This window comes from Micromys minutus, assembly GCF_963924665.1.
Source record: "Micromys minutus genome assembly, chromosome: 2".
NCBI lineage: Eukaryota > Metazoa > Chordata > Mammalia > Rodentia > Muridae > Micromys > Micromys minutus.
In genome coordinates, this window is record NC_137971.1 from 49,805,141 (window position 1) to 49,831,212 (window position 26,072).

The 26,072-nt window shown below is 43.8% G+C and overlaps 3 protein-coding genes across 3 annotated transcripts; 2 read left to right on the plus strand and 1 right to left on the minus strand.

Annotated features, from left to right (window-relative positions):
• The first annotated feature begins 2,088 nt into the window (after positions 1 to 2,088).
• UQCC3 (ubiquinol-cytochrome c reductase complex assembly factor 3) lies at positions 2,089 to 3,407 on the plus strand. Its single transcript, XM_080911724.1, has 2 exons — positions 2,089 to 2,273; positions 2,363 to 3,407. The coding sequence occupies exons 1-2, from the start codon at positions 2,154 to 2,156 to the stop codon at positions 2,510 to 2,512; spliced, it is 270 nt and encodes an 89-aa protein (XP_080767850.1). The 5' UTR covers positions 2,089 to 2,153; the 3' UTR covers positions 2,513 to 3,407.
• Positions 3,408 to 6,318: 2,911 nt separating this feature from the next.
• UBXN1 (UBX domain protein 1) lies at positions 6,319 to 10,503 on the minus strand. The gene is made up of 10 exons (XM_080911388.1): positions 10,438 to 10,503; positions 10,267 to 10,352; positions 10,111 to 10,164; positions 9,912 to 10,018; positions 9,740 to 9,809; positions 8,656 to 8,847; positions 8,515 to 8,566; positions 7,639 to 7,755; positions 6,609 to 6,801; positions 6,319 to 6,461 (listed from the first exon to the last, which is right to left on the minus strand). Exons 2-10 carry the CDS (start codon positions 10,323 to 10,325, stop codon positions 6,412 to 6,414), a joined length of 894 nt encoding a protein of 297 aa, XP_080767514.1. The 5' UTR covers positions 10,326 to 10,352; positions 10,438 to 10,503; the 3' UTR covers positions 6,319 to 6,411.
• LOC308416512 (large ribosomal subunit protein eL33-like) lies at positions 8,049 to 8,369 on the plus strand (the record flags this gene model as incomplete). The annotated part of the gene is made up of 1 exon (XM_080911530.1): positions 8,049 to 8,369. The coding sequence occupies one exon, from the start codon at positions 8,049 to 8,051 to the stop codon at positions 8,367 to 8,369; it is 321 nt and encodes a 106-aa protein (XP_080767656.1).
• Positions 10,504 to 26,072: the final 15,569 nt, after the last annotated feature.

Consider the following 26,072-nt stretch of genomic DNA (forward strand, 5'->3'; position numbering starts at 1 on the left):
CCTTGAACTCAAGAGAGAGATCTGTCTCCCTATGGCACCCAAGTATTAGGATTAAAGGTATGCACCACTACCATTCTGCATATCAGCTGAATTCTTTATAATATTCTCCATATCAGTCAGGTGTTGGTGGCACAAGCCTTCAATTGTAGCACTAGAGAAGCCGAGGCGGGCAGATCTCCGAGTCTGAGGCTAGCCTGGTCTACAAAGTGAATTCCAGGACAGCCAGGGCTACTCTGAAAAACTCTGAAACCCTGTCTCAAAAAAAAAAAACAAACAAACAAACAACAACTTTGTATATACTCAAACATCATCAAACTACAAGAACCTCATTTATTGTTACAAATATCAAATTTTAGGCCCACAAGATGGTTCAGCAGGTACATCAACTTGCATGGAAGCAAAGCCGGAAGGTTAGACCTTTTCATCTCTGTAGCCTAAACAGTGTAAGGAAAAAGTCATATTTTTCTAATACAGAAACCAAGATACAAAGAACAAACAATTTCCCTAGAGTAACACATCTAGGGAATATTTCCTTCTCTAGACTATAATTTGTCAGGTTATGAGAAATTACAACTTTTGTAATTTAAGAACAAAACAAAACCCACCAATGCCAAAGGTATACCATAAGGAGAAAAAGCAACATTACTTGTTTACTTAAAGTACACTTAAAGGCACATGATGGCATATGACTTTATTCCCAGCACTCAGAAGGCAGAGGCTGATGGATCTCTGTTCCCAGACAGCCAGACAGTCAGTCATATAGTAAAATCCAGAGTTGCATGGTTACATGGTGAGACCCTATCTACATAGAAGGGAAGGAAGAAGAACAGGAAGGAAGGAAAGAAAGCCAATTAGACTGGAGCTGCCATTCAGTGATAGAATGATACAAGGTTCTGACATCCATCTGTGGGACTGAGAAAAAAAAATCTGATTTTGTGGGCAAAGTAGTACAGGCCTGTAACCACTGGGATTCTAGAGATTAAGGCAGGAGGTTGAGCTCAGAGGTTAAGAGCATTTACTATTCTTAGAGAGTTCCCGAGTTCAATTCCCAGCAACCACATGGTGGCTCACAACCATCTGTAATGGGATCTGATGCCCTCTTCTGGTGTGTCTGAAGAGAGCAATAGTGTACTCACACACACACACATATGTATGTATGTATAATATTTATAAAAAAATTTTAAAGGCAGGAGGTTGTAAATACAAGGTTTCTTAGACTACAGAATAAGCTCAAAACCAGTGAAGAGAATTAAAAACCTGTTTACTACTACCATTTCCACTACCATGAAGATGGCCATGATGAAGAGGAGCCAGGTTTGGTAGCATAGCCTTAAACTCCAGCTTTCAAGAAGCACAGGCAGGCAAAATCAAGGCTAGTCTGGTCTACATAGAAAGATCTAGGGTAGTCAGGACTACAAAGTGAAATCCTACAAGTTCTTAAGAAAACAAAAACAAAAAGGACCAGATTAAATAAGCATATATATGGTACCAAGCTTGCCTGATACTCTGAAGAGAAAAAGAATTTTATTCCCGATCCTGTAAACATGGTTTTGAATAGTTTTGTCCTAACCCCTATGTGCTTTGTTTGGCTTTGAAACAAGGTCTTCCTATGAAGTCTTGATTGGCCTCTGAATCAGACTCTTCCAAATTCACCTTCCTTTCATACTGAGATTTTAGGTGTTAGCCGTTGTGTTAATTACACTGTATACTTAAAACACTAGCTGAACAGTCCTTTATTGATTTGAAACTTCTAGGGGTTAAAAACTGGCAATGCTTTTTTGGTTTGTTTTGTTTCTTTTTTTGGGACAGGGTTTCTTTGTGTAGTTTCAGACAGTTGTGAGATAATGGAAAATTGAATCAAGGTCCTTGGGAGAGCAGCCAATGCTCTTGACTTCTGAAGCACCTCTCCAGCACCAACTTTATTTTTTTAATTTCATTATTGTGTGTGAGAGCGTTTCACCTGCATATGCAGCAAAAGTCGCAACACTTCCCGCGACCAGCCCTCTCTAGCCCAGCTGTACTCTATGATTTTAGGCCAGGCCCCTCCCCGCCCCTAGGTCGCTCTAGCCCGCTTAGGGAGCAGTGAGATGTCATGGCTCCCTTCTAGGCTGCCGGAGGATGCGGACGGTGCCTCGTTTGTAGTGTAGTTCGCCATGGAGTTGGTTCGTAAATCCCTGGTAGTAGTTGCAGTGCTAGGCGCGGGAGCTGGCGTTGGTTCTGTTCTGTTTGCTCTTGTGACCCCAGGAGAACTGCAGAAGCAGTCAATGCTGCAGGTAGAAACAACAGGGCCCTCCAAGGTGGGTGTGCCTGGGGAGAGACCCTGTCTTTTGGCCCGGGATGCAAACATACTTCTTGTCCACAGGAGATGCCGGAAAGGGACTCGCGGCACCGGGACGAAGCCGTCAGGACCCAGGAACTGGTGATGGCTACTCTGAAGGACGCTGCAGCCACGAAGGAGAACGTGGCCTGGAGGAGGAACTGGACTGTTAGCGGCGACGGCAGGTCAGCATGACACCAGAGCTTGCCCATGGTCGCGGGAATCTGTAAGGCGACTTTCTTGGTGCTCCAGACGTGGAGTCGGGATTCAGGACTCTCCAAGGCACAGAGAGCTGCCGTTGGGGTAACGCGTTTAATGAGCACATCGCGTGACAGGGTCGGATGTGTGGAACCAAAGGAATTAATAAATGCAGTTCATCCATTAAGTGGATTTTGCAGCTGTACATCTAATGCTTAGAGAGCTGTGAGGGTTGGTGCAGTGGGAGCCGAAGACCAAGCGAGCTGTATGCCACCCTTCACTTGGAGAGTTAAATCTAATACCTTTTCTGACTATTCAAAACGGGTCACGTGATCTGAATTTGCTTCTGCAAAGTTTATTTTTGTGTGTCTGTGTGTGTTGTGTGAATGAAAAATAAAAGTCGGAAGTCACAGAACACTTTAGGAAGACTGTCTCTACTTATACACTATCCGCTTTGTAGGCCAAGTGCTTTCATTCACTGAGCCATCTTACCTACACAACCTTTTCTTTAAGAGCATCTGATATAGCCGAGGCTAGTCTGGAATCGGATGTGTCCTCAGGATTGATCTTAAAATATTGATCCTTCCTACACTCCCAAGTGCTATAGATAAAGGAGTGAGATTCCCAAGCCCAGCTCCAAGCCAGTCTTCAGATTAGAGTAGTCCTTGAATATCAGGTTTGCAGTGAATACCAACAGAACTTCTGTCCTTTAAGCAAAGTTGGAGAAGGGTCTCTTGAATATTCCAATGCCTCCTCTAATTATTTACTTTGGTCCAAGACTCTTAAGAGAACCTTACTATTACTAGAACTGCTTGTCAGTCCAGATTGTTAGTTCAAACATAGCATAATACACACCTATAATTCCAGTACTCAGGAAGGTGAAGTAAGAAGATAGTAATTTTAGCTTGGTGGTGGTGGCACACTCCTTTAATTCTAGCTTTTAATCCCACTACTCTGAGGTAGAGACAAAGGCAGGTGGATCTCTGAGTTCAAGGCCAGCCTGTTCTATAGAGCAGAGTTCCAGGACAGCCAAGGATAATACAGAGAAACCCTATCTCAAAACAATAAGGGGAAATAGATAGCAAGTTCAGGACACAATGAGACTACCTCTAAAGAAAAAGAAAACACGATACACAACCTCTTGGAGCTGAGTATGGATGTAGCACATCTTTAGCCCCAGCACTTGACAGATGCAAGCAGGCAGCTATCTGTGAAGCCAGCTGGGTCTGCACAGTATATTCCAGACCTGCCGGACGAGAGAAACCTGCTCTCAAACATAACAAAGGTCTCAGTCCACTGAAGGTCATAACTAGCCGGGGGCGTAGGTACTTATCTTTAGTCCCTGCAACCTGGAGGCAAAGGTAGGAAGATAAGAGTTCAAGGCCAGCCTGGTGTACTTAGGGAGTTCCAGGACTGCGGAGGGTTCACAGTGATACCTTGTTCAGAAGAACAAAAAGAAAGGTTATAACTATCTTGAAATGGGTTTAAAAAAAAAAAAAGGACTGAAAAAAAATGCAGCGATACTTGGTGGCTTCTGCCTCTCAGTCTCAGCACTTGGGAGTCAAGTCAGAATGTTAACATGTTCAAAGCTATGAAGTATGTTTCAGGCTGTCTGGGACCAGAGTTAGGATACTACCACAAAATTCCCACCATTCCCACAAAGGGTAGCTGTGAATGGCTGTGGTAAAGGCATCTTAAGCTAAGCCTGAAGACCTAAATCTGATCCCTGGAACCCGTATGGTGGATGGAGAGAACTGACTTCAGTTTCACCTGACCTCCACTGGTATAGCCATACATATATGAATAGAGTCGGTCCTTACCCCTCAGGCTTTCATTATAGTATTATGCTTTCTGTGTCTGAATCATTACACTATTTTTTTGGATATGTCACTGGGAGCAGGAACTATGCCTGGTGACACACAAAAGCCAAACCAAAAGAAAAAGGTCATAGCAGTTGAAACTACAGAAATTAAGCAAGTCTGGGGGCTGGAAAGATGGCTCAGGGGTTAAGAGCACTGACTACTTTCCAGAGGTCCTGAGATCAAATCCCAACAACCACATGGTGGCTCATAACCATCTGTAATGAGATCTGATGCCCTCTTCTGGTGTGTCTGAAGACAGCTACAGTGTACTCACATATATAAGAATAAATAAACCTTAAAAAAAATTAAGGTCACAAATCTTTTTTTGGTTTGTTACTGAGGATTAGGCCTCAGAATCTTGGGCATGCTAATAAACATTACCATTACCCATCACTGAGCTCCACCTCTAGCCCATATACATATATGTGTGTATATGGATCTTTGTATGTTTAAAACATTTTTTATTGAAGGTTCTTGTTGCAGTAAATATTAAAAAGTGGTTACCTTTTATCTGGCTCTAGTGGTTCACTCCACGGCTCCTGCTGATTCTGTCCTGGGTGTATACAACCACCCCGGCATGTTCAAATGTGACTCCACATCCATTCAGTTATCAAACAGGCTTATATATTAAATTCTTAATCCACAAATCCTCTACACAATAAGTTTACAACCAGCGGACAAACTGCCCATACAGAAAAAAATAAATTAGACCCATAGAAACCCTTAGAAACAATCATGACAACCTCATCAAGCTAGAGATGCTCCAAGAGAAACATACATACACATTGGCTTACATCTTCCCTTAGGACTCCCCGTCTCCTCTTCCACTCCTCCAGCCTTTTTTCCCCACCTACCTCTCCACTCTCCAATCATGTATTGCCTTAACATCAACCCATAGGTTCTTTTTGTATGTGTAGCCCAGGCTGATTTTAAAAGTAGTCATCCCATCTCAGCTTCTCAAATGCCAGGATTAGACTTGTGCTATTCCTCTTAGCTTCATTTATCTATTCTTGAACTTATCTTAAAGTTTCTGAGATGCAAATCCAGAAGTGAGCACTGGAGTTTGTTCCAGTTGCTGGTGTCAGCTCATATTTACCATGTGTTTAAGGCAAGGTGTAACCTTGGCTGGCCTGCCTCTGCTAGGATTAAAGGCATGCACCACCACAGCATTTACTTTCTTTACACAGGTGATATTAATGGCTGATGTGTGGCCTCTTCTCTGCACCCAGGAATAAGGACAACTCAGCAGAGACTTGACAAGACTCTAGGGCAGTTGAAAAAGCTCCATAAATCTGGCAGATAAGGTCTTGAGCCACACACCTTCAATCTCAGCTTTCAGAAGGCAGGTAGATCTGAGATCTAGCACAGATAGGACTACAACATACAGCCTGCATGTATGTATGTGTACCATGTGCCCATGAAGGTTTTAGCTTTTGTAATTGGAGTTACAAATGGTTATGAGCCATCATGTGAGCACAGATACCTCGGGTTCTCTACATGAACATTAGAGCTCTTAAGCAGTGAGCCAATCTCTCCAGCTCCTCAAAACACTTAATATTTTTTAACACGAGTGCTTGTATGTATTCATGTGTACCATGTGCATACCTAGTACCCAGAAGGCAAAATAGGGCATCAGACTCCCTGGAACTACAAGTTGCCTAATATGAGTACTAGATCTGAGTTTGAGGGTCAGCCTGGTCTACATAGTTCCAGGATAGGGTTACATAGTCTGTCTCAAAACAAATAAAAAACCCTCAGATACTATTTCATGCTTATGAATAAAAGGTGCCATGTAAATAACCGCCCCCCCCACTACCAAGCAGGTAATCAATCCTAGAAAAATCTACTGTAAACTGAAGATGAGAAAGGTTCTACTTTAACTTCCCTCCCTTTATGTTCTCATGTTGCCCTTCTCAGTGACTCAGGAGAGAGCCAGGCATATACAGAACTCAAAGGGTCTATTTATTAGGAAGGAAATGTCAGTGCTTTATCAAAGATGAAGAGGTCAGAAAGAGATGGTGGGATGGAGGACCCTCAGCTGGGACACTTCTTGGCCACAATGAGTACAGCAGAAGGCACGAGTCCTAAAGATGGAAGAAAACGTTTGAGTTACAAGGATACTTAGGTTTTGGGCTTTCAATTTTCTGGACACATACTATATCCTTTAAGCCCCTTCTATCCCAACTGCCCCTCATTTCTTTAAGCCCTGACTTGGGTCTCACAGTACATACCCAGTTCCTGCAGAGGCCGTTCCATGTCAGCCTCCGAAAAAGCCCGTCTGGGGAAGCCACTGAGCAACTGCACAGGGTCCTGGTCCTGTCCAGGTTCCTCCCCACGGTGAAGCTCCACATAGAGCCTCACAGCTGCCAGCTGTTCCCGGGCCCGGAAAGTTTGGGTCAGTGAAGTTCCATCAGGCAGCCTAACCTAGAAGGCAAGAGAGAGATGCAGTATTGTGAGCACTGAAACTGATTGAGGACTAGGCATGGGGTGGCTCACGCTGATCTCAACACTCAGGGTTATGGTACAGAGCTACAGAGCTGGAAGAACAAATTCAAGGTGGGCATCAGGTACACAAGACCGTGTCTTAAAACAGGAATAAGCAGGGTGAGGCCAGGTAATGGCAGTGCCTATAATCACAGCACACAGAAGAAATGGGAAGAAGGATCCCCACCAGAAGTTAGAGGTCAACTTTATCTTCATAGTGAATTCCAGGCCATTAAGGCTTTACAGCAGGACCTGGCCCCAAGAATAAAAATGTGTGGAGTGGCGGCACATGCCTGTAATCCTAGCACTCAGGCAGAGGAAGGGTAGCTCAAAGTTCAAGAACAGTCTAGTCTACAAAGCGAGACCCTGTCTCAAGTACCTAAGAAAGGGAAGGAGGTCCTACAGCTGGCCCTGCTTTCCTTGAGCATCTGAACCAGGACAAATACTATGTAAAGGATGATGAGTAAGCACTCACTCATGCTCTACTTCAGTGGGCAATGATAAAAGATCTCCAGTTACCTTACAAGACAAGACAGAAGTACCATATTATGAAAACAGCTGTGTAATGAATCTAAAACTGCTTAGTAAGAGTGACTTTAAATAAGACAGGCAGGTGAAATTTGATCTCTCCAGAGTAGAGAAGATAGGATTTCAAAAGTCACGAACAAAGAAGGGAGAGATTTGGCAAAGGGGACTTAAGCGTCAACGGCTCTGGGCTTGGTAATTTATAAGCAAACACTAGGTTCCAGAAGCAAGATGGTCACTTGAAAACAGTACCTGTATACGACACTGGTCATACTCCCGCTTAGTGGGGGGTTCCTGGCTGGGAGAAGAAGGAACAGGACCTGGATCTGTTGCTGGTGGGGATGACCGAGAACCCACACTACCGCCATACTGAAAGACAAAATGAAATATACTATCTCAGGGGTAGCCCACTAGTCTAGCATGTATAAAGGTTCAACCTCTAGCACCAAACAAACAAAAAAACTCCACAAGCAGGTTTGGTGGCTCACAGCTTTTAGTTAGAGTACTGGAAAGGCTGAGGCACAAGAATGCCATGGGTCTGAGACTAGTTTAGGCCACAGAGTAAAACTATGCCCCCACCTCCAAAAAAAAAAAAAAAGGCTCTTTCTGCCATCTTGGCGCCTGGAGGCCTGCTGGGAACAGGATTTCTAAAAAACACAAATATGTCTTGTAGGCTGTGGTGCAAGGCCATTTTGACTGGCTACTGGAACCAAAGAGAGCACACGGCTCTTCTTAAAATTGAAGGCGTTTATGCCCGAGATGAAACCGAGTTCTATGGAGGCAAGAGATGTGCTTATGTGTACAAAGCAAAACACAATACAGTGACTCTGGGAGGCAAACCAAACAAAACCAGTGTGATCTGGGGAAAAGTAACTCAGGCCCATGGAAACAGTGGTATGGTTCGCGCCAAATTCCAAAGCAACCTTCCTGCAAAGGCCATTGGACACAGAATCCGTGTGATGCTGTACCCATCCCGGATTTAAATTAATGAAGAGTAAATAAATGAAAGTAGATTTGTGCTCTTGTTTAAAAAAAAAAAAAAATTATGCTAAGCACATGCTTTTTCTTGAGACTGGAAAAAAACTTAACCCTCCTACTCCATTATACCCAGACTTCCTGGTCACCCACCTTCTTAGCTCTCTCTGCTTTGTCTCTTTCAATTTTTTCTCGAACCCTTTGTCTAGAATAGAGACAGGAGGAAAACAGGTCAAACATGGACAAGGTAAGTCTTCATTTCTTTCTCAGTCAGTGAGCAATGAGTACTGAGACCTGGCAGCTAACTCTTCAGCCTTTTCCCTCCTGCGCTCCTCAGCAGCCCGGCGCATCTCATCTTCCTGTAGTTTCTGCCGCGCAGCTGACAGCTCTTGCCCTTGTCTCCTCCGCTGCTTTTCTCGTTCTAAAGCTTCACGCTCCTCTCTTTCTTCACGTTCCCGCTGCTTCTGTGCCACAAGTTCCAACATTCTGTTTTGCAGAGAAGAAAGAGCTTACGCTGGACATGGAGTGGAAAGGTGAGCTTAAACAGAGAAATTAACAAAATAAGGGCATATGTGTTCCAAGACAGATGAAAGAAAACAAAACAGTAACATAAAAAGGACAAGCTAGGTGGTCGCAGTGCATGCCTTTAATAACAGTGCTCAGGAGGCAAAGGCAGGTGGATCTCTTGAGTTTGGGGCCAGCATGGTCTACAGAGCCAGTTAGTTCCAGGACAGCCAGGGAGAGAGAGAGAGACTCTGGCTTGAAAAAAACCAAAACCAAAAAGGAAAAGTGTAGCTCAGTGGTAGAGCACAAACAGCATACATCATGCACAGGAATTGTAATGGGTTCTGTTTGTTTGTTTTGTGTGTTTTTTTTAAAGGGCAGATGAGAGCCAGACATACTGGTGCATACCTATAATCCCCGCACTTGCAAAGTGGAGGCAAGAGAGTTGGGTTCTCAGGGGGAATCTGCAGTCACACAGGAGTTTGAGACCAGTCTTAAGCTACATGTTCCCCCCAATACACCCATAAACAGGAAAGGCCAGGTTCTAGCATCAGATTTGTGTTTGTATTTGAGAGGGAGGAAGATAACCCATGACCCTTGGGAAAGTGAGTGAATGGGCTAGCGATGGTGGCCCAGGCCTGTAATCCCAACACCCAGAAAAACGTGGCTTTGATTTAGCCTAGGCCACATACTGGGTTCCAGGCCTGAACACAGCTAGATAGACCCTGTCTCAAAACATAATGTAGAGAATAGTGGTGAAGATCTGTAATCCCAGTACTCTGGAGGCATAGGCTGGAGTATCCGGAGTTCAGCCTAGGCAAGAGTTAGGCCGACTCCAAACAAAACACGCACACAAAATGAACTTGCGAGTTACCTCTTAGTCTGTTCTTGTCTCTCCTCTTCACTCAAAATGGGTCTGCTTTCTCCAGCAGCAGACCCAGATCCTACAAACAAGCAACCAGTATTATTATTTATAATAAAATCATTCTGGTTTTCTCAGGCCCTCACAAGATATCTAGAATCACAAGATGTCTCCCAGTCAGGACCTTCAGGGCTAACTTGCTCTGAGGGCGTGGGTTCTCGTCCCAGGATATGGCTGAGGGGAGTCTCTAGAGGCTCGTCCACATCGGGGTCGTCTTCATGCTCCATAAGCCTGAGCAGAGAAAGTTGGCAGGAGATTAGCCTTGCGGCCGCCTTTTCCAGCCAGCGGCCCCCAAACTTCCGCCACCCATGCCGGACGCTCACCAGTCCATCGCAGCCTCGATGCCCTGGTTCCCTGTGAGGGCCAGAGCCTTCTCCCTGGGGGCAGAAACACCGTGAATAGCGCCCACCAGCCATGGTGACAGTCAGGCCGGGCAGGCCCGCGGCCTCCCACCACAGGCTAGGGGGAGGTTCCCTTACGCGCGTCCCCTGGGAAAGCCCATCTCGATGAGGCTCTCCAGAGCCGTCAGCTCCGCCATGGCGCCCGCCTCCGCTTCCGCGGGGACCTGCGGTGACAAGAAGAAAAACGGCAAGGGTCAGCCCGGGGCGACTCCGCCCGCGACGCCGCCCTCCCGGCGCTCGCTAACTCACCGGGCGGGGGACCCGGGGACGGGGAAGTAGACACTGAATGAGAAGAGCGCAGGGGAAGCGGAAGTGCCCTGTCTGTTTGTGTCACGTGGAGACAGGGTGGACGGGTGCCGAGGAGAGCCAGAAATATTCTGTCTGGTGGACGGGGACATCTGTGGACCGAAACTGACCGGAAGGAGACTGACCCACCCACTATGAATAAGCTTCTCCAGACCGGCTTGAGCCGGCTTGCAGGGTTTTAGAAATTAAAGAGTGCGGATGCGATAAATCAGCGGGTAAAAGCGCCTGCCGCTGAGCCTAATTATGTACGCTCGATTCCTAAGACACACGAGGTTGAGAGCAGAGGAAAAAGGATTCCTGTTACTTGTCCTCTGAACTCACTCTGTAGATCAGACGGGCCTGTAATCCAAAGAGGTCTACCTGCCTCTGCCTCCCGAGTGCAGATCAGGAGTGTGTCACCACCACCTCCCGGCATTTTAAAAATTTTCCGTTTTCTTTCTTACTATCCTGTCTTTTTGAGATAGGGTCTCACTATGCAGCTCTGGCTGTCCTGTACCATACCGAGACCAGGCTGTCCCCAAACTCACAAAGATTTGCCTGCCTCTGCCTTCCAAGTGCTAGGACTAAAGTACCACCACACCCAGTGGTGATGTATGTAATTTTAAAAGAAGAGTTTGGGAGAATAACTACTCTGCATGTTGTTAGTAAGTTATTTATTAGGGTCTAGTGGTGTTTTGGCCCAGCATGCTGGAGTCTGTTCATTATCATCGTTATCGCTTTGTTTTTTGAGATAGGATTTCATTATGAAGCCTTGGCTGTTCTGGAACTTTCTCAGTGGACCAGGCTTTGAAACTGATCTCAAACACAAACATCAGTCTACCTCTGCCTTTGTTGTTCAGAGTACTGGGATCAAAGGCATGGGACACCTTGCCCAGCTATCTTAAATTAAAGATTGATTTCAGGATACCCTGATCTCTATGAGACCTCAAAAACCAAAATCTTAGGCCTGTGAGATGGTTCAGTTGGTACTAGAGTTTGCCTCCCGACACCTAAGTTGGGTTTCTACAACTCACGTGGAAGGTGAGAGCCTACTTCTCTCTCTCTTCTTTCTCTCCCTCTCTTTTAAGATCTGTTTATTTAATGCACATGTACACTGTAGCTATCTTCAGACACACCAGAAAAGGGCATCAGATCTCATTACAGATGGTTGTGAACCACCATGTAGTTGCTGGGAATTGAACTCAGGACCTCTGGAAGAGCAGCCAGTGTTCTTAACCACTGAGCCATCTCTCTAGCCCAGAACCTACTTCTCTAAGAAGTATTTTTATCTCCTGACCTTTACCAACAAGGATGACATACAGGCTCCAGTTCCATAATACATCAATAAATATGATCATAATTAAAAGGAGAAATAAGGCTGGATGAGGTGGCACATACCTTTTGATCCCAGCACTTGGGAGTCTAAGGCAGTTAAGTCTCCTGTGAGAACTCTGTAAGTTCAAGGCCAGCATGGTCTGCAGAGGGAGTTCTAGGACAGTAAGAGTCACATAATCAGAACTTGTCTCCAATCCATCTCCTCTTCCAAAATAACTTGAAATCTGGGCATATAGCTCAGTGGTAAATTAGCCTGGCAGTATTTGTTAGTCATAGATAATTCATACTCTTGGACCTACTCACACTATTGGAAGGGATCTAGCCACCCTCCATCCTATCGCCAAAGGGATCTTAATCTATCCCTTTTTTTTTTTTTCCAACAGTAGGATCTATAAAGTGGTGATAGTGTTGCTATGCAAATTTCCTGTCCAGTCACTCTAGGATAACCTGCATGTGACTTGACATAAAACAGGCCCTATCTCTTTAGGCTTGCAGTACCAGCACTCTGCCTGAACTGTCCTGCCTTTTCCCTTCCCTCACCTTCGGTAGCTTCACTTATTTATTTATTTATTTGTTTGTTTGTTTGTTTGTTTATTATATAAGTACACTGAACACGGTAGCTGTCTTCAGATAGCCAGAAGAGGGCATCAGAACTCACCACAGATGGTTGTGAGCCATCCTGTGGTTGCTGGGATTTGAACTCAGGACCTCTGGAAGATCAGTCAGTGCTCTTAACCACTGAGCCATCTCTTCAGCCACATTTCTCATTTCTTTAGACTACCAAGCTTTGCTTGCTTATGTATCTCTCTTTTCTCAAGGCAGGGTTTTTCTGTGTAGCCCTGACTGGCCTTGAATTCACAGAGATCCACCTGTCTCTGCCTTCTGAGCGTTTGGATTAAAGGGGTGAGCCACCACCACCACCTGAGGCTTTTTTTTCTAGTCACTGGATCTCACATGCTCATATGTAGCCCTATTTGGTCTGGAACTTACTACATAGATCAGGCTGGTCTGCAACCTGTATATGTGCCTATCTGCCTCCCAATCAATAAGATTTAAAGGTATAGACTTGGTTTTGAAGGAACCTGGGAGCTTTCTCCAGCCTTACACCCACCACCTCAGGTCAAGACTAGACCAAGTATCAGCTTCCTGCCTCCGGTCAAGTTTAGCCCAAGTTGCATTCTCCACCTGTTCTTGGGAGGAGCAGGAACATTCTTGAAAAAATGCAGAATGTACTGATAGTCACCTGAACCCTCTGGTCCCAGGTAGAGTTTGAATGCTAGCCAATAGATTCAAAAGTCAATATGCTTCAATCAGTTTAAACTGTAACCTTGCTGATGTAACCTGTACCCCTAAAACGTATAAAAGCTGCTTGTTATAGTCATTCAGGGTTGTCTACCAGTCACTCCCACAAGGAGCTGGTTGAGAGTTGACCCCAGCTCACTAGGAAAATAAACCTCTTGTGTTTGCATCAATCTCTGATCTCTCTCATTCAAGGGAGTCTCCAGGTAGTTAAGGCTCCATTCAAGTCTTACAGTTTCACTTTTAAATTATATTTATTGATTGACAGGTGCTTTAAACTTTTTTTTTTTTTAGATTTATCATGAGTGTTTTGCATTAATGTATGTATGGCTATACCAGTGGAGGTCAGGTGAAACAGAAATCAGTTCTCTCCATCCACCATATGGGTTCCAGCGATTGGATTTAGGTCTTCAGGCTTAGCTTAAGATGCCTTTACCTACAGCCATTCACAGCTGCCCTTTGTGGGAATGGTGGGAATTTTGTGTAGGATCTCCAGCTGCCCAGGATTCCAATGTAAACTGAAGACTAGGCTCTCTCCAGGAGTCTTCCAGGCCTAAAGTGCAGGATTGAAATTGTCGTGACATCCAGCTTTATGGGCTGAGCAACTACTGATTCCTGTTGATAAATTTCCTGGACTGCATCAATTAAGCCAATCTAATAGGTGTGTGTGTGTGTGTGTGTGTGTGTGTGTCTGAGTGTGTGTATATATATATATATGTATATATTTTATATATAAAGTCAGGATACATACATACATTTCAGCTCCTCTGAAGAATCCTGTCTACTACAGGGCCTAATCTGCCCATCTTTTATTTTTTCAGTGTAACGTGGTCTTTTTAAATTAAATGTATTTATTTTTACTTTATGTGAGTGTTTTGCCTGCATGTATGTATGTGCACAATGGGCACGATTGGTGCTCTCAGAGGTCAGAAGAAGGCATCGGCTCCAACAGAACTGAAGTTTCAGGTGGCTATGAACCACCCTGTGGGTGCTGACAATTGAAGGCAGGTGCTCTTCGAGAGCAGCACATATTTTTAGCTGCTGAGCCATCTCTCCAGAACCTGCTCTGCGTATCTTTAAAGCTGATGCTCTTCACTCTGCTAGAAGAAAGACAACAGGACACATGGTGGGGCTGTTGGTGACCTCCGTACAATGTAAATAAGACATGGAGACTTTTATATAGTTGGAGCCTGTTGGCCTTTGCTGGGTCATACTTTCGTAGGGTTTATCTAAACTTGACTTCCCTGGCGGTGTCCCTGCTACATGGCTAGCTCTTTACCTTCCTACTGCACTCTGGCCTCCCTTCCTGTCTTTTCCATGTCTGCCTTGAATCTTCAGCCTCTGCTTGTCTGAAAGTTCTACCACTGTACTTCCTGCCCCAGCTATCAGCTGTTAGCTCTTTATTATAACCAGTCAGCAGTTAGATAAAGCCAGAGCATCTCTCTTAGTTTGCCTTTAGACATTAAGGGCTGCCTGGCTTTCATGTTTCCTACAGATATTGGGAGGACGTTTACAAATAGAAACTCAGACATAAGCCATAGAAATGACAATACCAAACCTCATTCAAACTCAGTGTCCCTCCTTCTACTTCCTGTGTCTCTCTAGCGCCCCCTCCCACTCTCTCTTACTCTAAGTTTTTGTTTTGAATTCTTAGTAATACTATGTCCACTTTCTGTCAACTGGTTGCTTGCTCCATCCCTTGACCTCTGGTTAATTTTATTTAATCCTGCTTACAATATTCAAGCAGAAAGCTCTTGGATTTAAGGCATGTGATAGGGCTGAGCCATCCCATGACTAAAAACATTTTCCAGCAAATAGCACAATGCCAGGGTTTACAGTGTGATCAATCAAATAGCTGACAAGATGGCTCAGCAGGGAAAGGCACTTGCTGCCAAGGCTACAACCTGAGTTCGATCCCTGACACTCACATGGCAGAAAGAAAGAACCAAGTCTCTCAATTTGTCTCCCGACCTCCACTCTCATGCATACAAGTAAAAAACATAATGGGTTGGAGAAATGATGGCTCAGCAGAGACCCAGGTTTCATTTCCAGCACCCACATGGCAGCTCACAACTTTCTGTAACTCCAATTCAAGATGATCTGATACCCTTCCATCAATATACATTTTTAAAATTTACAAATTATACAATATATATTATCCCCCACCCCCGGTGGTGGTGGTAGCGGTGTATGCCTTTAATCCCAGGACTACAGAGGCAGCTGGAGCTCGTATCTTCCCTTTTTGTCTGCTTGTTTTTTTTTTGTTTGTTTGTTTTGTTTTGTTTTGTTTTTTTTCTGTGTGTATATCTGATGCTCTGTTCTGGCTTCCATGGATTCCTGTACACACATAGTATGTGTGAAACTCACAAGCATACACACAAACACAGGAAAATAAAATAAATATATATTTAAAGCAATATAAAATTTATTTTCCTTTCTTTTTTTTGGGGGGGGGGGTGACAATATACACACACAGAAAAAAAAACCAAAAAAACAAAAAAAAACCTGCATTCGATGGTCACCTTGAGAAAATGTTAATATCACTAAAGTTTTAAGTAAAAAAGGTTTGTTTTCCTTGAAAAAAAAATTTTAAATGTTTGAAGGGCTGAAGAGATGGCTCAGTGGTTAAAAGCACTGACTGCCCTTTTGAAGGTCCTGAGTTCAAATTCTAGCAACCATATGGTGGCTTACAACCATCTATCTGTAATGAGATCCGATACCCTCTTCTGGTGTGTCTGAAGACAGCTACAGTGTACTCGTATAAATAAAATAAATAAATGTTTTAAAAAAGAAGAAGAAAATGCCACACTGAAAACCCTGCCACAGCCAACAGCAGCAGCACCATAAGTGAGCTAAGCAAACACCACTGTGGTAGAAACATCAGCCATCTTGGAACAGAGAGAGGTGATGGATTTACTTACTTAAAAAAAAAAAAAAAAAAAAAAGAGCTGTTTCTCTCTAGGGAGGCTACATCTAGCTTTCTTGTTTTGGGGCCGCTGAGTGGGATGGCTGGTTTTGAAGAGAGACCTGGGTTTATCAGTGGGGCTATACTGTGAAAGGCAGCCTGGCCCCAGCTACGGAAAAGAAAGATAGCGTCCTCAGGTCTTGAGGCCACCTTCACTATACTGTTGCATGTGGTACTGTATATGTCCCTGTTCTGCCAGTCGCATATACAGGCACATATGCACATAACTGTTCTATAGGCATGCAGGGGATTTCATCGTCCGAGAAGGTGTGTGATTGAGGCAATGCCAACATCCTTAAATTCGAGTCACTGCAGTTTCATCTTCCCTGAAAATAAAGGGGTTTGGGGTTTTGAGGTTGCATTTTTTAAACCAAAAACCAACTGAAATTCATGCTACTGCCAGAGCACAGGAGACACGTTAAAAAACAAAAGTTTGCTTGGTTCCCTTTTTACTTATTCTAAGGAAAAGGAAGACAATGACTACCTGCCAGAGAGCCTGTCCTGCTCTGTTTGTTCATCAAGATGCCTTTCTTGATATCACAGTTCAGCTCTGGATGAGGGACAGGGGCAGGAGGATAAAAAAACAACAACTCCAGAGTTAGGGAATATAAAAAAAATCAAAAAACAGGTACATTCATTAACAAATAAAAATGCAGACTTCAAAGACAAAACAAACAAAAACAAAGAAACAAAAAAAAAAAATCACAACCCAGCTCAAAATGCAAATGCCTGAAAGTTGGCATCACAAAACAAAAGTTCTCTCTTGGTTTGTATACTGACATTCTGAAAGACCCCAGGAGGTTGTGCCAAAAGCCTTTTTAATTCCAGTACTTGGAAGGCAAAGGCAGGCAGATATCTGTGAATTCGAGGCCAGCTTGGCCTACAAATGCTACAGGGAGAAACACTGTCTTGAAAAACAACAAACAAACAAACAAGTAAATAAATAAGCTTTGATTAGAAAATTTTGTCTTTTCTTCTCTTTCTTAATTTCTTCCTTCCTTTCTTTCTCTCTTCCTTTTGTGATTTAGAAAAAGGGGGGAGGGGGGTTGCTTATGTAGCCTAAGCTAGCCCAAAATTTACTGTGGAGTTCAGGTTAACCCCAAACTCCTGCTGCTCTTGTCTCACCAGTCCTAGCCTAATCACCTCTTCTCGCCGGAGACGGCGATGTGAGGTAGCTTTGGAAGGTCAGTGGCATTGAAGATTCACCAAGATTAAGAATGCAGAAGTTGAGAAGTTATTAGAATGTATTGTGGTACGGCTGCTGCAGGTAAGATAGTAAAGATGAAGATAGCACACAGGCATCCCAAGAGGCAGCACTGGGAGAGGTCTCCATGAGGGCAGTGTTTCAATGTCATGGACTCCCAGAGCAATCACAGCTAGGGCTTATGGTAGTTCTTTCTGACAAGATAATAGTCCTGCTCCAAAACAATAGCAGCCTTGTATTATGCCCATCTGTAACAATAGCCCTGCTGTCACTGTGAGGTTTGAGTTGCTCGGTAGCTATCAGCATTAGAAGTGTTAGACCGTCCCCACGTTCCCACAACAGGCCATAAAACCAAAACATTAATTAGGAGCAAGGATCTATTTCGGAGCTGGGGAGAGACATACAGGTCAGTCTTGTCATTGTTGCTGATCTGATACAAAGTCTTGGGCCAAGGACATAAAAGACTTAAGAGTTTCTTTGAAAGAGGAAGGGAGTAGCTTTTGCAAGAGACTGGAGGTCAGATGGTAACATCAGGTCAAAAGTCTCCAGTGGGAACAATGTCCATAGAAATTATTGGTATCTTAAGACATTACCATCTGGGGCTTGTTGGAAGAAGAGATAAAAATTTCCAGATGTCACACTAATAGACTGTGAAGATCCTAGGGTAGAACTAAGCTAACTCTGGATCAGTGGAACCATGGTGACGGTGACATGCCAGGGTTCAGCCTAGTATGTGTGTGTGTGGGGGGGTGGTTTCTATGTAACTCTGTATAGGAGAAACTATGATGACCGTGACATGCCAGGGTTCAACCTATTGTGTGTGTGTGTGTGTGTGTGTGTGTGTGTGTGTGTGTGTGTGTGGAGGTGTCTCTATGTAACTCTGTATGGGAGAAACCATGGTGACCATGACATGCCAGAGTTCAGCCTAGTATGTGTGTGTGTGTTGGGGGGTGGTTTCTATGTAACTCTGTATAGGAGAAACCAGGGTGACCGTGACATGCCAGAGTTCAGCTTATTTCATGTGTGAGGGGGGTGTCTCTACGTAGCTCTGGTTGTACTAGAATTTGGTACATAAACCAGGCTTGTCTTGAATTCAGAAATATGCCTTCCTCTGCTTCCTTAGTGTTGAGATTACAAACATGAGCTACCATGCCTGGCATTGTATTTTTTAAAAAGACCTATTTGTTTTATTTGTTTGTTTGTTTAATGTACATGAGTACACTGTAGTTGTCTTCAGACACACTATTATAGATAGATGGTTTTGAGCCATCATGTAGGTGCTGGGAATTGAACTCAGGACCTCTGGAAGAGTAGTCAGTGCTCTTAACTGCTAAGCCACTTCTCCAGGTCTATTTTGTTTTTAGACTATTTTTATTCTATGTATGTGGTGTTTTGCCTCTGTGTCTTCTGTGAGCCACTTAGTGCCTGGTTCCCATGGGGACAAGAAGAGGGTTTTGTACCCCTGGAACTAGAGTTACAGATGGCCGAGTCACCATACAGTTGCTTTGTCCTTTAGAAGAGTCAATCAATCGTGCTCTTAACTGCGGAGAGCCATTTCTCTGGCCCCTACCTAAGTTCTCAAAGTTAGCTGGAGTGTGCTGTGAACTGTCTTTTTGGTGTGAGCCTAGCCTTTAGCATCTAAACCACCTTTCCAGCCTTATGTATATAATGTTTTGTGTGCCTGTATGCCTACATGGCCAGAAGAGGGCACCAGATCCCATTATAAATTGTTATGAGCCACCATGTGGTTGCTGGGAATTGAACTCAGGACCTCTGAAAGGGGAGTTTAACCTCTGAGCCATCTCTTCAGCACTCTGACTCGCTTCTTTTTACTTTTTTTTTAGTATGGGTGGTTTTATCGTTGTTTGTTTTAAGATAGGGTTTCTCTCTACATAGCCCTGGAACTCATTTTGTTTACCAGGCTGACCTCGAACTACAAACTCATACTCATAGAATCTTCTCTGCCTCTACCTCCTGGGTACTGGAATTAAAGACATGAACTACCACACCCAGTTTAGATTTATTAATTTATTTATTTATCAGTTTGTTTGTTTGTTTCAGAGCTGAGGGCCGAACCCAGGGCCTTGCACTTGCTAAGCAAGCACTCTACCACTGAGCTAAATCCTCAACCCCTAGATTTATTTTTGTTTTACTATCACAGATGTGTTGCTTGAGTGTATGTCTGTGCACTATGTTTATGCATTGCCTGTGAAGTCCAGAGCTGGTTATAGATTCCCTAGAATGGAGTTAGAGAAGGTTGTTAGTTGCCATGTTTGCAAACACTCTTAGCTGCAGAGGCAGGTGGATCTCTGAGTTGAAGGCCAGCCTGGTCTACACACCAAGTTCCAGAACAACCAGGGCAGAGTCAAAATACTTTCTGAAGAAAACAAACAAACAAACAAAAACCCAACCAAACAAACAAACAAATGGTTTTGGTTGTCCATATATTAAACTTCATATTATTTAAAAATTAATTATAGTGGGCCAGGCAGGTCACCCATGATGTTAATCTTAACATTTGGGAAGCAGAGGAAGGTGGATCTCTGTGAGTTTGAGGCCAGCCTCATGTTTCAGGACAGCCAGGACTATGTAAAAAGAACCTGTCTCAAAAAGTCAAAAATAAGATAAATAAAATGAATCAATTATAAATTATGCTTTTTAAAAAAAAAACAGAATTTCTCAAAAACTAGAAAACTACTAAATGCTGGTTAACCCCAGCATGGTTCTTTTTTTTTTTTTTTTTTTTTTTTTTTTTAAATTTATTTTAAAAAATAAAGATAAATGTACAGATTTTTAAGCATTTTTGCATAAAAGTATACAAACACATTTTTATAAGGTTGTAATTAAGTATTTGTGGGTACCTATACATACACATATGTATATATGTAACAATAATATAGGAAAGGAGGTTATTAATTTGAGGAGATAGGAGAGAAACCGGGAGGGGTTGTAGGAAAAAAAGGGGGATGTGATACATTTCTATTTTAATTAAAATATATTCTTTTTTTTCCCTTTTTTCTTGATCTTCACACAGTCTGTGGGTTGTTTCTGGGGTGTTCAGGGCTTTCTGGGGTTAGTATCCCATTATCAGTGACTGCATATTACGTCTGTTCTTTTGTGACTGGGTTATCTCACTCAGGATGATATTCTCTAGATGCATCCATTTTCTTGAGAATTTCCTTAGGCCATTGTTTCTGGTAGCTGAGTAGTACTCCATTGTGTAAATGTATCACAATTTTTGTATCCATTCATCTACTGAAGGACATCTGGGTTCTTTCCAGCTTCTGGCTATTATAAATAGAGCTGCAATGAATATTGTGGTGCATGTATCTTTGTTGTATGTTGTAGTATCTTTGGGGTAAATTCCCAGAAGTGGAATAGCTGGGTCTTCAGGTAGTACTATGTCCATTTTTCTGAGGAACCGCCAGACTGATTTCCAGAGTGGTTGTGTCAGTTTACAACCCCACCAGCAGTGGAGAAGTGTTCCTCTTTCTCCACATTCTTGCCAGCATCTATTGTCATCTGAGTATTGGATCTTGGCCAATCTGACTGGTGTGAGGTGGAATCTCAGGGTTGTTTTGATTTGCATTTCCCTGATGGCTAAGGGACAGCCTATTCAACAAATGGTGTTGGTCCAACTGGCACTCAGCATGCAGAAGAATGAAAATAGACCCTTTCTTATCTTCTTGTACAAAGCTCAAGTGCAAGTGGATCAAAGATCTCCACATTAAACCAGGTACACTGAAACTATTAGATGAGGAAGTAGGGAAAACCTAAGAACTCATTGGCACAGGAGAAAATTTCCTGAACAGAACACCAATAGCTCGAGCTCTAAGGTCAAAGATTGACAAATGGGACTTGATGAGATTGCAAAGTTTCTGTAAGGCTAAAGACACTATCATGAAAACAAAACGGCAGCCAACGGAGTGGGAAAAGATATTTACCAACCCCACATCAGATAGAGGCCTAATATCCAAGGTATACAAAGAACTCAAAAAGCTAGACACCAGAGAATCAAACAACCCTATTAAAAAATGGGGTACAGACTTAAACAAAAATTTCTCAATTGAGGAATATCGAATGGCTGAGAAACATCTAAGAAAGTGCTCAACCCCAGCATGGTTCTTATACTACTTACTGCCTATGCAGTGAGTGGGCTCCCTCTGCAGGAGAGCATGTGCTCCCTCTGTGGAGAGCATGTGCTCCCTCTGTGGAGAGCATGTGCTCCCTCTGCAGGAGAGAGCTTGTGCTCACGTGGAACACAGTATGCACTTAGAACTTTTTAGTTTTGCTGACTAAGAGAAGTAGAAGTTTCAAAATATGTAAGATAATTTCTTCCAGATAAGCATTAGGATAAAAAGGTCTGGAGAGATGGCTCAGTAATTCAGAGCATTGGTTGCTCTTTCAGAGGACCAGGATTCAATTACCATCACCCACATGTGTAAATTACGACTTGTCAAGCATCTATCTGTATCCTACTCTCTTATGCAAGGCTCAGCCTTTCTTTAGAGATAAGAGTTCTTTAAAGTTCTTTAAAGTGGTGATTAAAAGTGCCTTTTATGGAACGAGACCCAGCTGTTTGTTTTGGTTATATATTTTTATAGAAAAAAAGCCATCTGTTGAGGTAGGAGCTGTAGAAGGAAGGGCAAGAGTAAGGAAGGGCTGGAGAAGGTGGGAGAACGTCAAGTCTTTTCTGAAGGGAAATGGAAACAGAGTACCAAAAGAAACCAGTTTCTGGGATGTGGGAGAGCTCAGGGCTAGGAATTGCTCGGGACTATTACAGTAAATATTAAAAAATAAAAATCAGTTCATCTCTTTACCGGCCCTGGGGTCTCAGTCCTCAGGCCCAATTTTAGTTTGGAGCTGCACGCTTCTCTGGCGCCTGGTCTGAGCCACCACGACCCACCTCGTCTGAGCAATTCTCTTCCCTTGGTGGTTTTCTACTGCCTGTTTTCCGCCTCTGTCCCGGAGTGTTTCATTACCCCAAAATCCCACTCAATCACAACTCTACAGCCCAACAGCTTTTCATACAGGTTTATATATTCAACTCTTAATCCACAAGCCCTCTACACAACAAGATTGCATCAAATAGACAAAGATACAAACTGCCCTTCTATATGAGAGATTAGATCTGTAATATCCTTAATGTTTATAGCTTTTTAACACCAATAGATCCCACCTGGTCCAGCTGGTTCTTGGGAAGCTCCATGTTGTGACGACCTTCCCCCTCTTTATTAAATTAATAAATAATTAAAAAATAAAAACATCAACAACAACAAAAACCCAGAGTTTCCTGGAACTTGCTCTGTAGACCAGGCTGGCCCCAAAACTCAAAGATCCACCTGCCTCTGCTTCCCAAGTGCTGGTATTAAAGGGGTGCACCACCATTGCCTGGCCAGTCTTCCATTGTTTGACTACCATGTGTAATGACTACATTGGAGCCACTGTTAGACAGTTTTGTAGTTTAATCTCTAACTCTCCAGCCTTCCTTCCATATCTGAAGCAGCCCCATATCCCACACCTGGTGTTATAATAGAAACACATTCCCATAACATAACTGTGTTTTAAAAGAAACCAGAATTCTCACTACATTCCCCCTTCTGTTTTATACCATTATTTTTACTGTTTTTAGTGATAAATTGTAAACAGAAACATTATCAATGAACCAAATGCTTTTGGATCAGTAGTTTTGTTTTGTTTTTCTATAACCTGGTGACTCTCCGTTGTTCTTATTTGAAAGGGCCCATATTTTTTGCTGGGGAATCTCAAGCTAGGCCCCAAAGCCATTTCCTGATGGCAGAATTTATCTTAGACACCCCTCTGGACCTACACTCACTGGTCCAGTGGCATTCCTTGCGTAGCCCAGAAAGCCTAGGTGTTCTTCCTAACATATCTTAGAGACCCATTGCCCCTAGAAATGGCTTGTTCAGGTTTCTCTGCAGTAAGTACCATATTTCTCACAGTTAATGCAGCAGCATTTTGCTATCTGAGACCTCTAGTTATAGCTTGTCTCATGATACCGGCATGATGCTCCGAGAGCAAATCTCTGTCTCATCTCTTATCCACTCATCCATTGGCACTGCCCAAGTCTTTAGCCATCTAATAACTCTTTTACATTTGGTATTTGCATTATCAAACACCAATGTCTCACCAATACCTCACAATCAATATCTCTATTAATGTCTCACATCAGGGTCTGGTATGATTTTGGTTACAGCTGAGACCAAACTTTGCAGGAAACCTGTGAAGGCTTCCCCAGAGCCTTGTGAATGAGGTGAACCTTTTCCCAGGCTCCTCATCTTCATCCCAAGCTCTTAAAGCTGCCAAGCAACATTGTTCTACAGCAGTACCATCAAACTGAATCTGTTCCTTAGATCAGAGTACTGTCCTTTACCTAGCAAGCGTTAATGATATTCATTCCTCTTGCTCTGTTTTGGTGTCCAATATTCTCGGTTTCCTCCCTCCACCAAGTTAACCATTTTAACTGCAGACCAGTCTCTAGCACAGATATTACCAGTTCCTTCCAATATTGGGGCATAATTCTATTTTGGATAGTTCAGTTACTTAATATTCATTTACATGAGGGAAGCGCATTCCATAGGAAATCCCTCAGATCTATCATTTCTATAGGACGTCACGTTATCGCATCATGATCAGCACCATTAGCAGTCCTGCACTGTACAATGTACTAGGAGAACTGATGGTCACTTTGTAATTCCTGGCCCCTCCCCTGGCAGCACACTTGGCTCAAGATTAGCCCTTTCTCTCAGATCAGGATGGAAGCTCCCACTCTCAGTCACAGATCTGAAGACCTTTTATTTCTCCTTTCTCTGGCACTAATTATGACCTCTACCTGAGATCTCCCCAGGCGCATGATCAATTGGGTAACCTTTCTTCTGGTTTCCCATTTCACCCATTTTTTTTTTTTTGTTTGTTTGTTTTTGTTTTTCAGATTTCTTCATTTCCATTCACAACTTTTCAAACTTCTCAGACATTCTCTCAACCTTTTCTTGAGGCAGGACATAGGAAGAGGAGGAAGAAGAAGAAGAAGGAAGGAGGAGAAGGAGAAGCAGAGGAGGAGGAGGAGGAGGAGGAGGAGGAAGAGGAAGAACAACAGAAAATTTCCTACGAGAGCAAAGCAGTGGGGGAGGGCAATCACGTTTCCCATTCTACCCTACACCTGAAACCACTCATAACTGTAACTATGCTGCTATGGGTTTCTTTATCTACCACCTGTATTCCACCCCAGTCCCTTCCAACTCCCCAATACTAGGCAAGAAAGGTTACAGGGGAAAGGAGGCATGGATCTCTTTAGACTACTTTCTGCTGATTAGGGGCATCAGGTTCCTTGGGGCCAATCTTTAAGACATCGCCAGCCAGCAGCAGAAACCAGCAAACTCAACAGCAGGAACCACCACCAGCAGCAGGGGCAGCAGCAGGGGCAGCAGCAGGGGCAGCAGGGCAGCAGGGGCAGCAGCAGGGGCAGCAGCAGGGGCAGCAGCAGGGGCAGCAGCAGGGGCAGCAGCAGCAGGGGCAGCAGGGGCAGCAGGGGCAGCAGCAGCAGCAGGGGCAGCAGCAGGGGCAGCAGCAGGGGCAACAGGGGCAGCAGGGCAGCAGGGGCAGCAGGGGCAGCAGCAGGGGCAACAGCAGGGGCAGCAGCAGGGGCAACAGGGGCAGCAGGGGCAGCAGGGCAGCAGGGGCAGCAGGGGCAGCAGCAGCAGCAGGGGCAGCAGGGCAGCAGGGCAGCAGGGCAGCAGGGGCACAGGGAGCAGTAGCCCCTGCAGCCTCTCTGGGCTCCGTGTTTTTATATCCTATGAAAAGTCCCCAGAATATTTAGCTGGCAGAATCATGCCCTGCCAGAGCACGGGAAACAATCATAGCTGGCTGCCATTGACAATCTGAAGCAGCCCCATATCTCATACCTGGAATATGTTTAAACGTATTTTCATAACATAACTATGTTTTTAAAGAAACCAAAATTCTCAGTACATTCCATATATAACTCATAACAGGGCAAGTTAATTAACTGTGAAGCCAGCTTACTCAGCTGGGAATGCATGCTCTTTCTAATTAAAGATGATAGAGCTATTTTCTCATTTTTCTGAAAGGTTCACAAAATAGATGAGGCAAAGCCTGTGAAGGTGAGCCATGTGAACCCTGCTGAAGCATGTGCACTTGGTGGAGCTGCTTGGTGGCGTTTTAGTCCCGCGCTGTCACCCACGCGCATGGTGCTGAAGGCACTTAGTAAGTCCTGCTGAGGTTTGTAAATACATGCTCATGTGCAGTACTAGATTTAGTGTGTGTTAAGTTTAAAAGATGAACGATGATACTTTCTTTCTCTGTCTATCTATCTATCTATCTATCTATCTATCTATCTATCTATCTATCTATTGAGACAAGGTTTTTCTGTGTGGCTCTGCTCTCCTGGAACTTTCTCTATAGACCAGGCTGGCCTCCAGCTCAGAGATCTGCCTGCCTCTGCCTCCCAAATGCTGTGGTTAATGGGATGCGCCACCACCACCTAGCTTGAACAATGACACTTTCAATGAGAATTACAAAAAGAAAAACAAAGCGTGAGCAAGTTACTGATCCTGTGCCCTGATCACTGGGCAGCCCTACCTGGCCTAGAACTCTGTGCAGTCCAGATTGTTCCCCAGTCCACAGAGATCCTCCTGCCTCTGCCTCCAGAGTGCTGAGATCAAAGTGTGTGTGCATCTGGCTTCAGGGGTGGCTTTACATTTTCCCCTAGGTTTCCTTATTAATTTACTGAGAACTAGGGTAATAATAGCTTTGCCT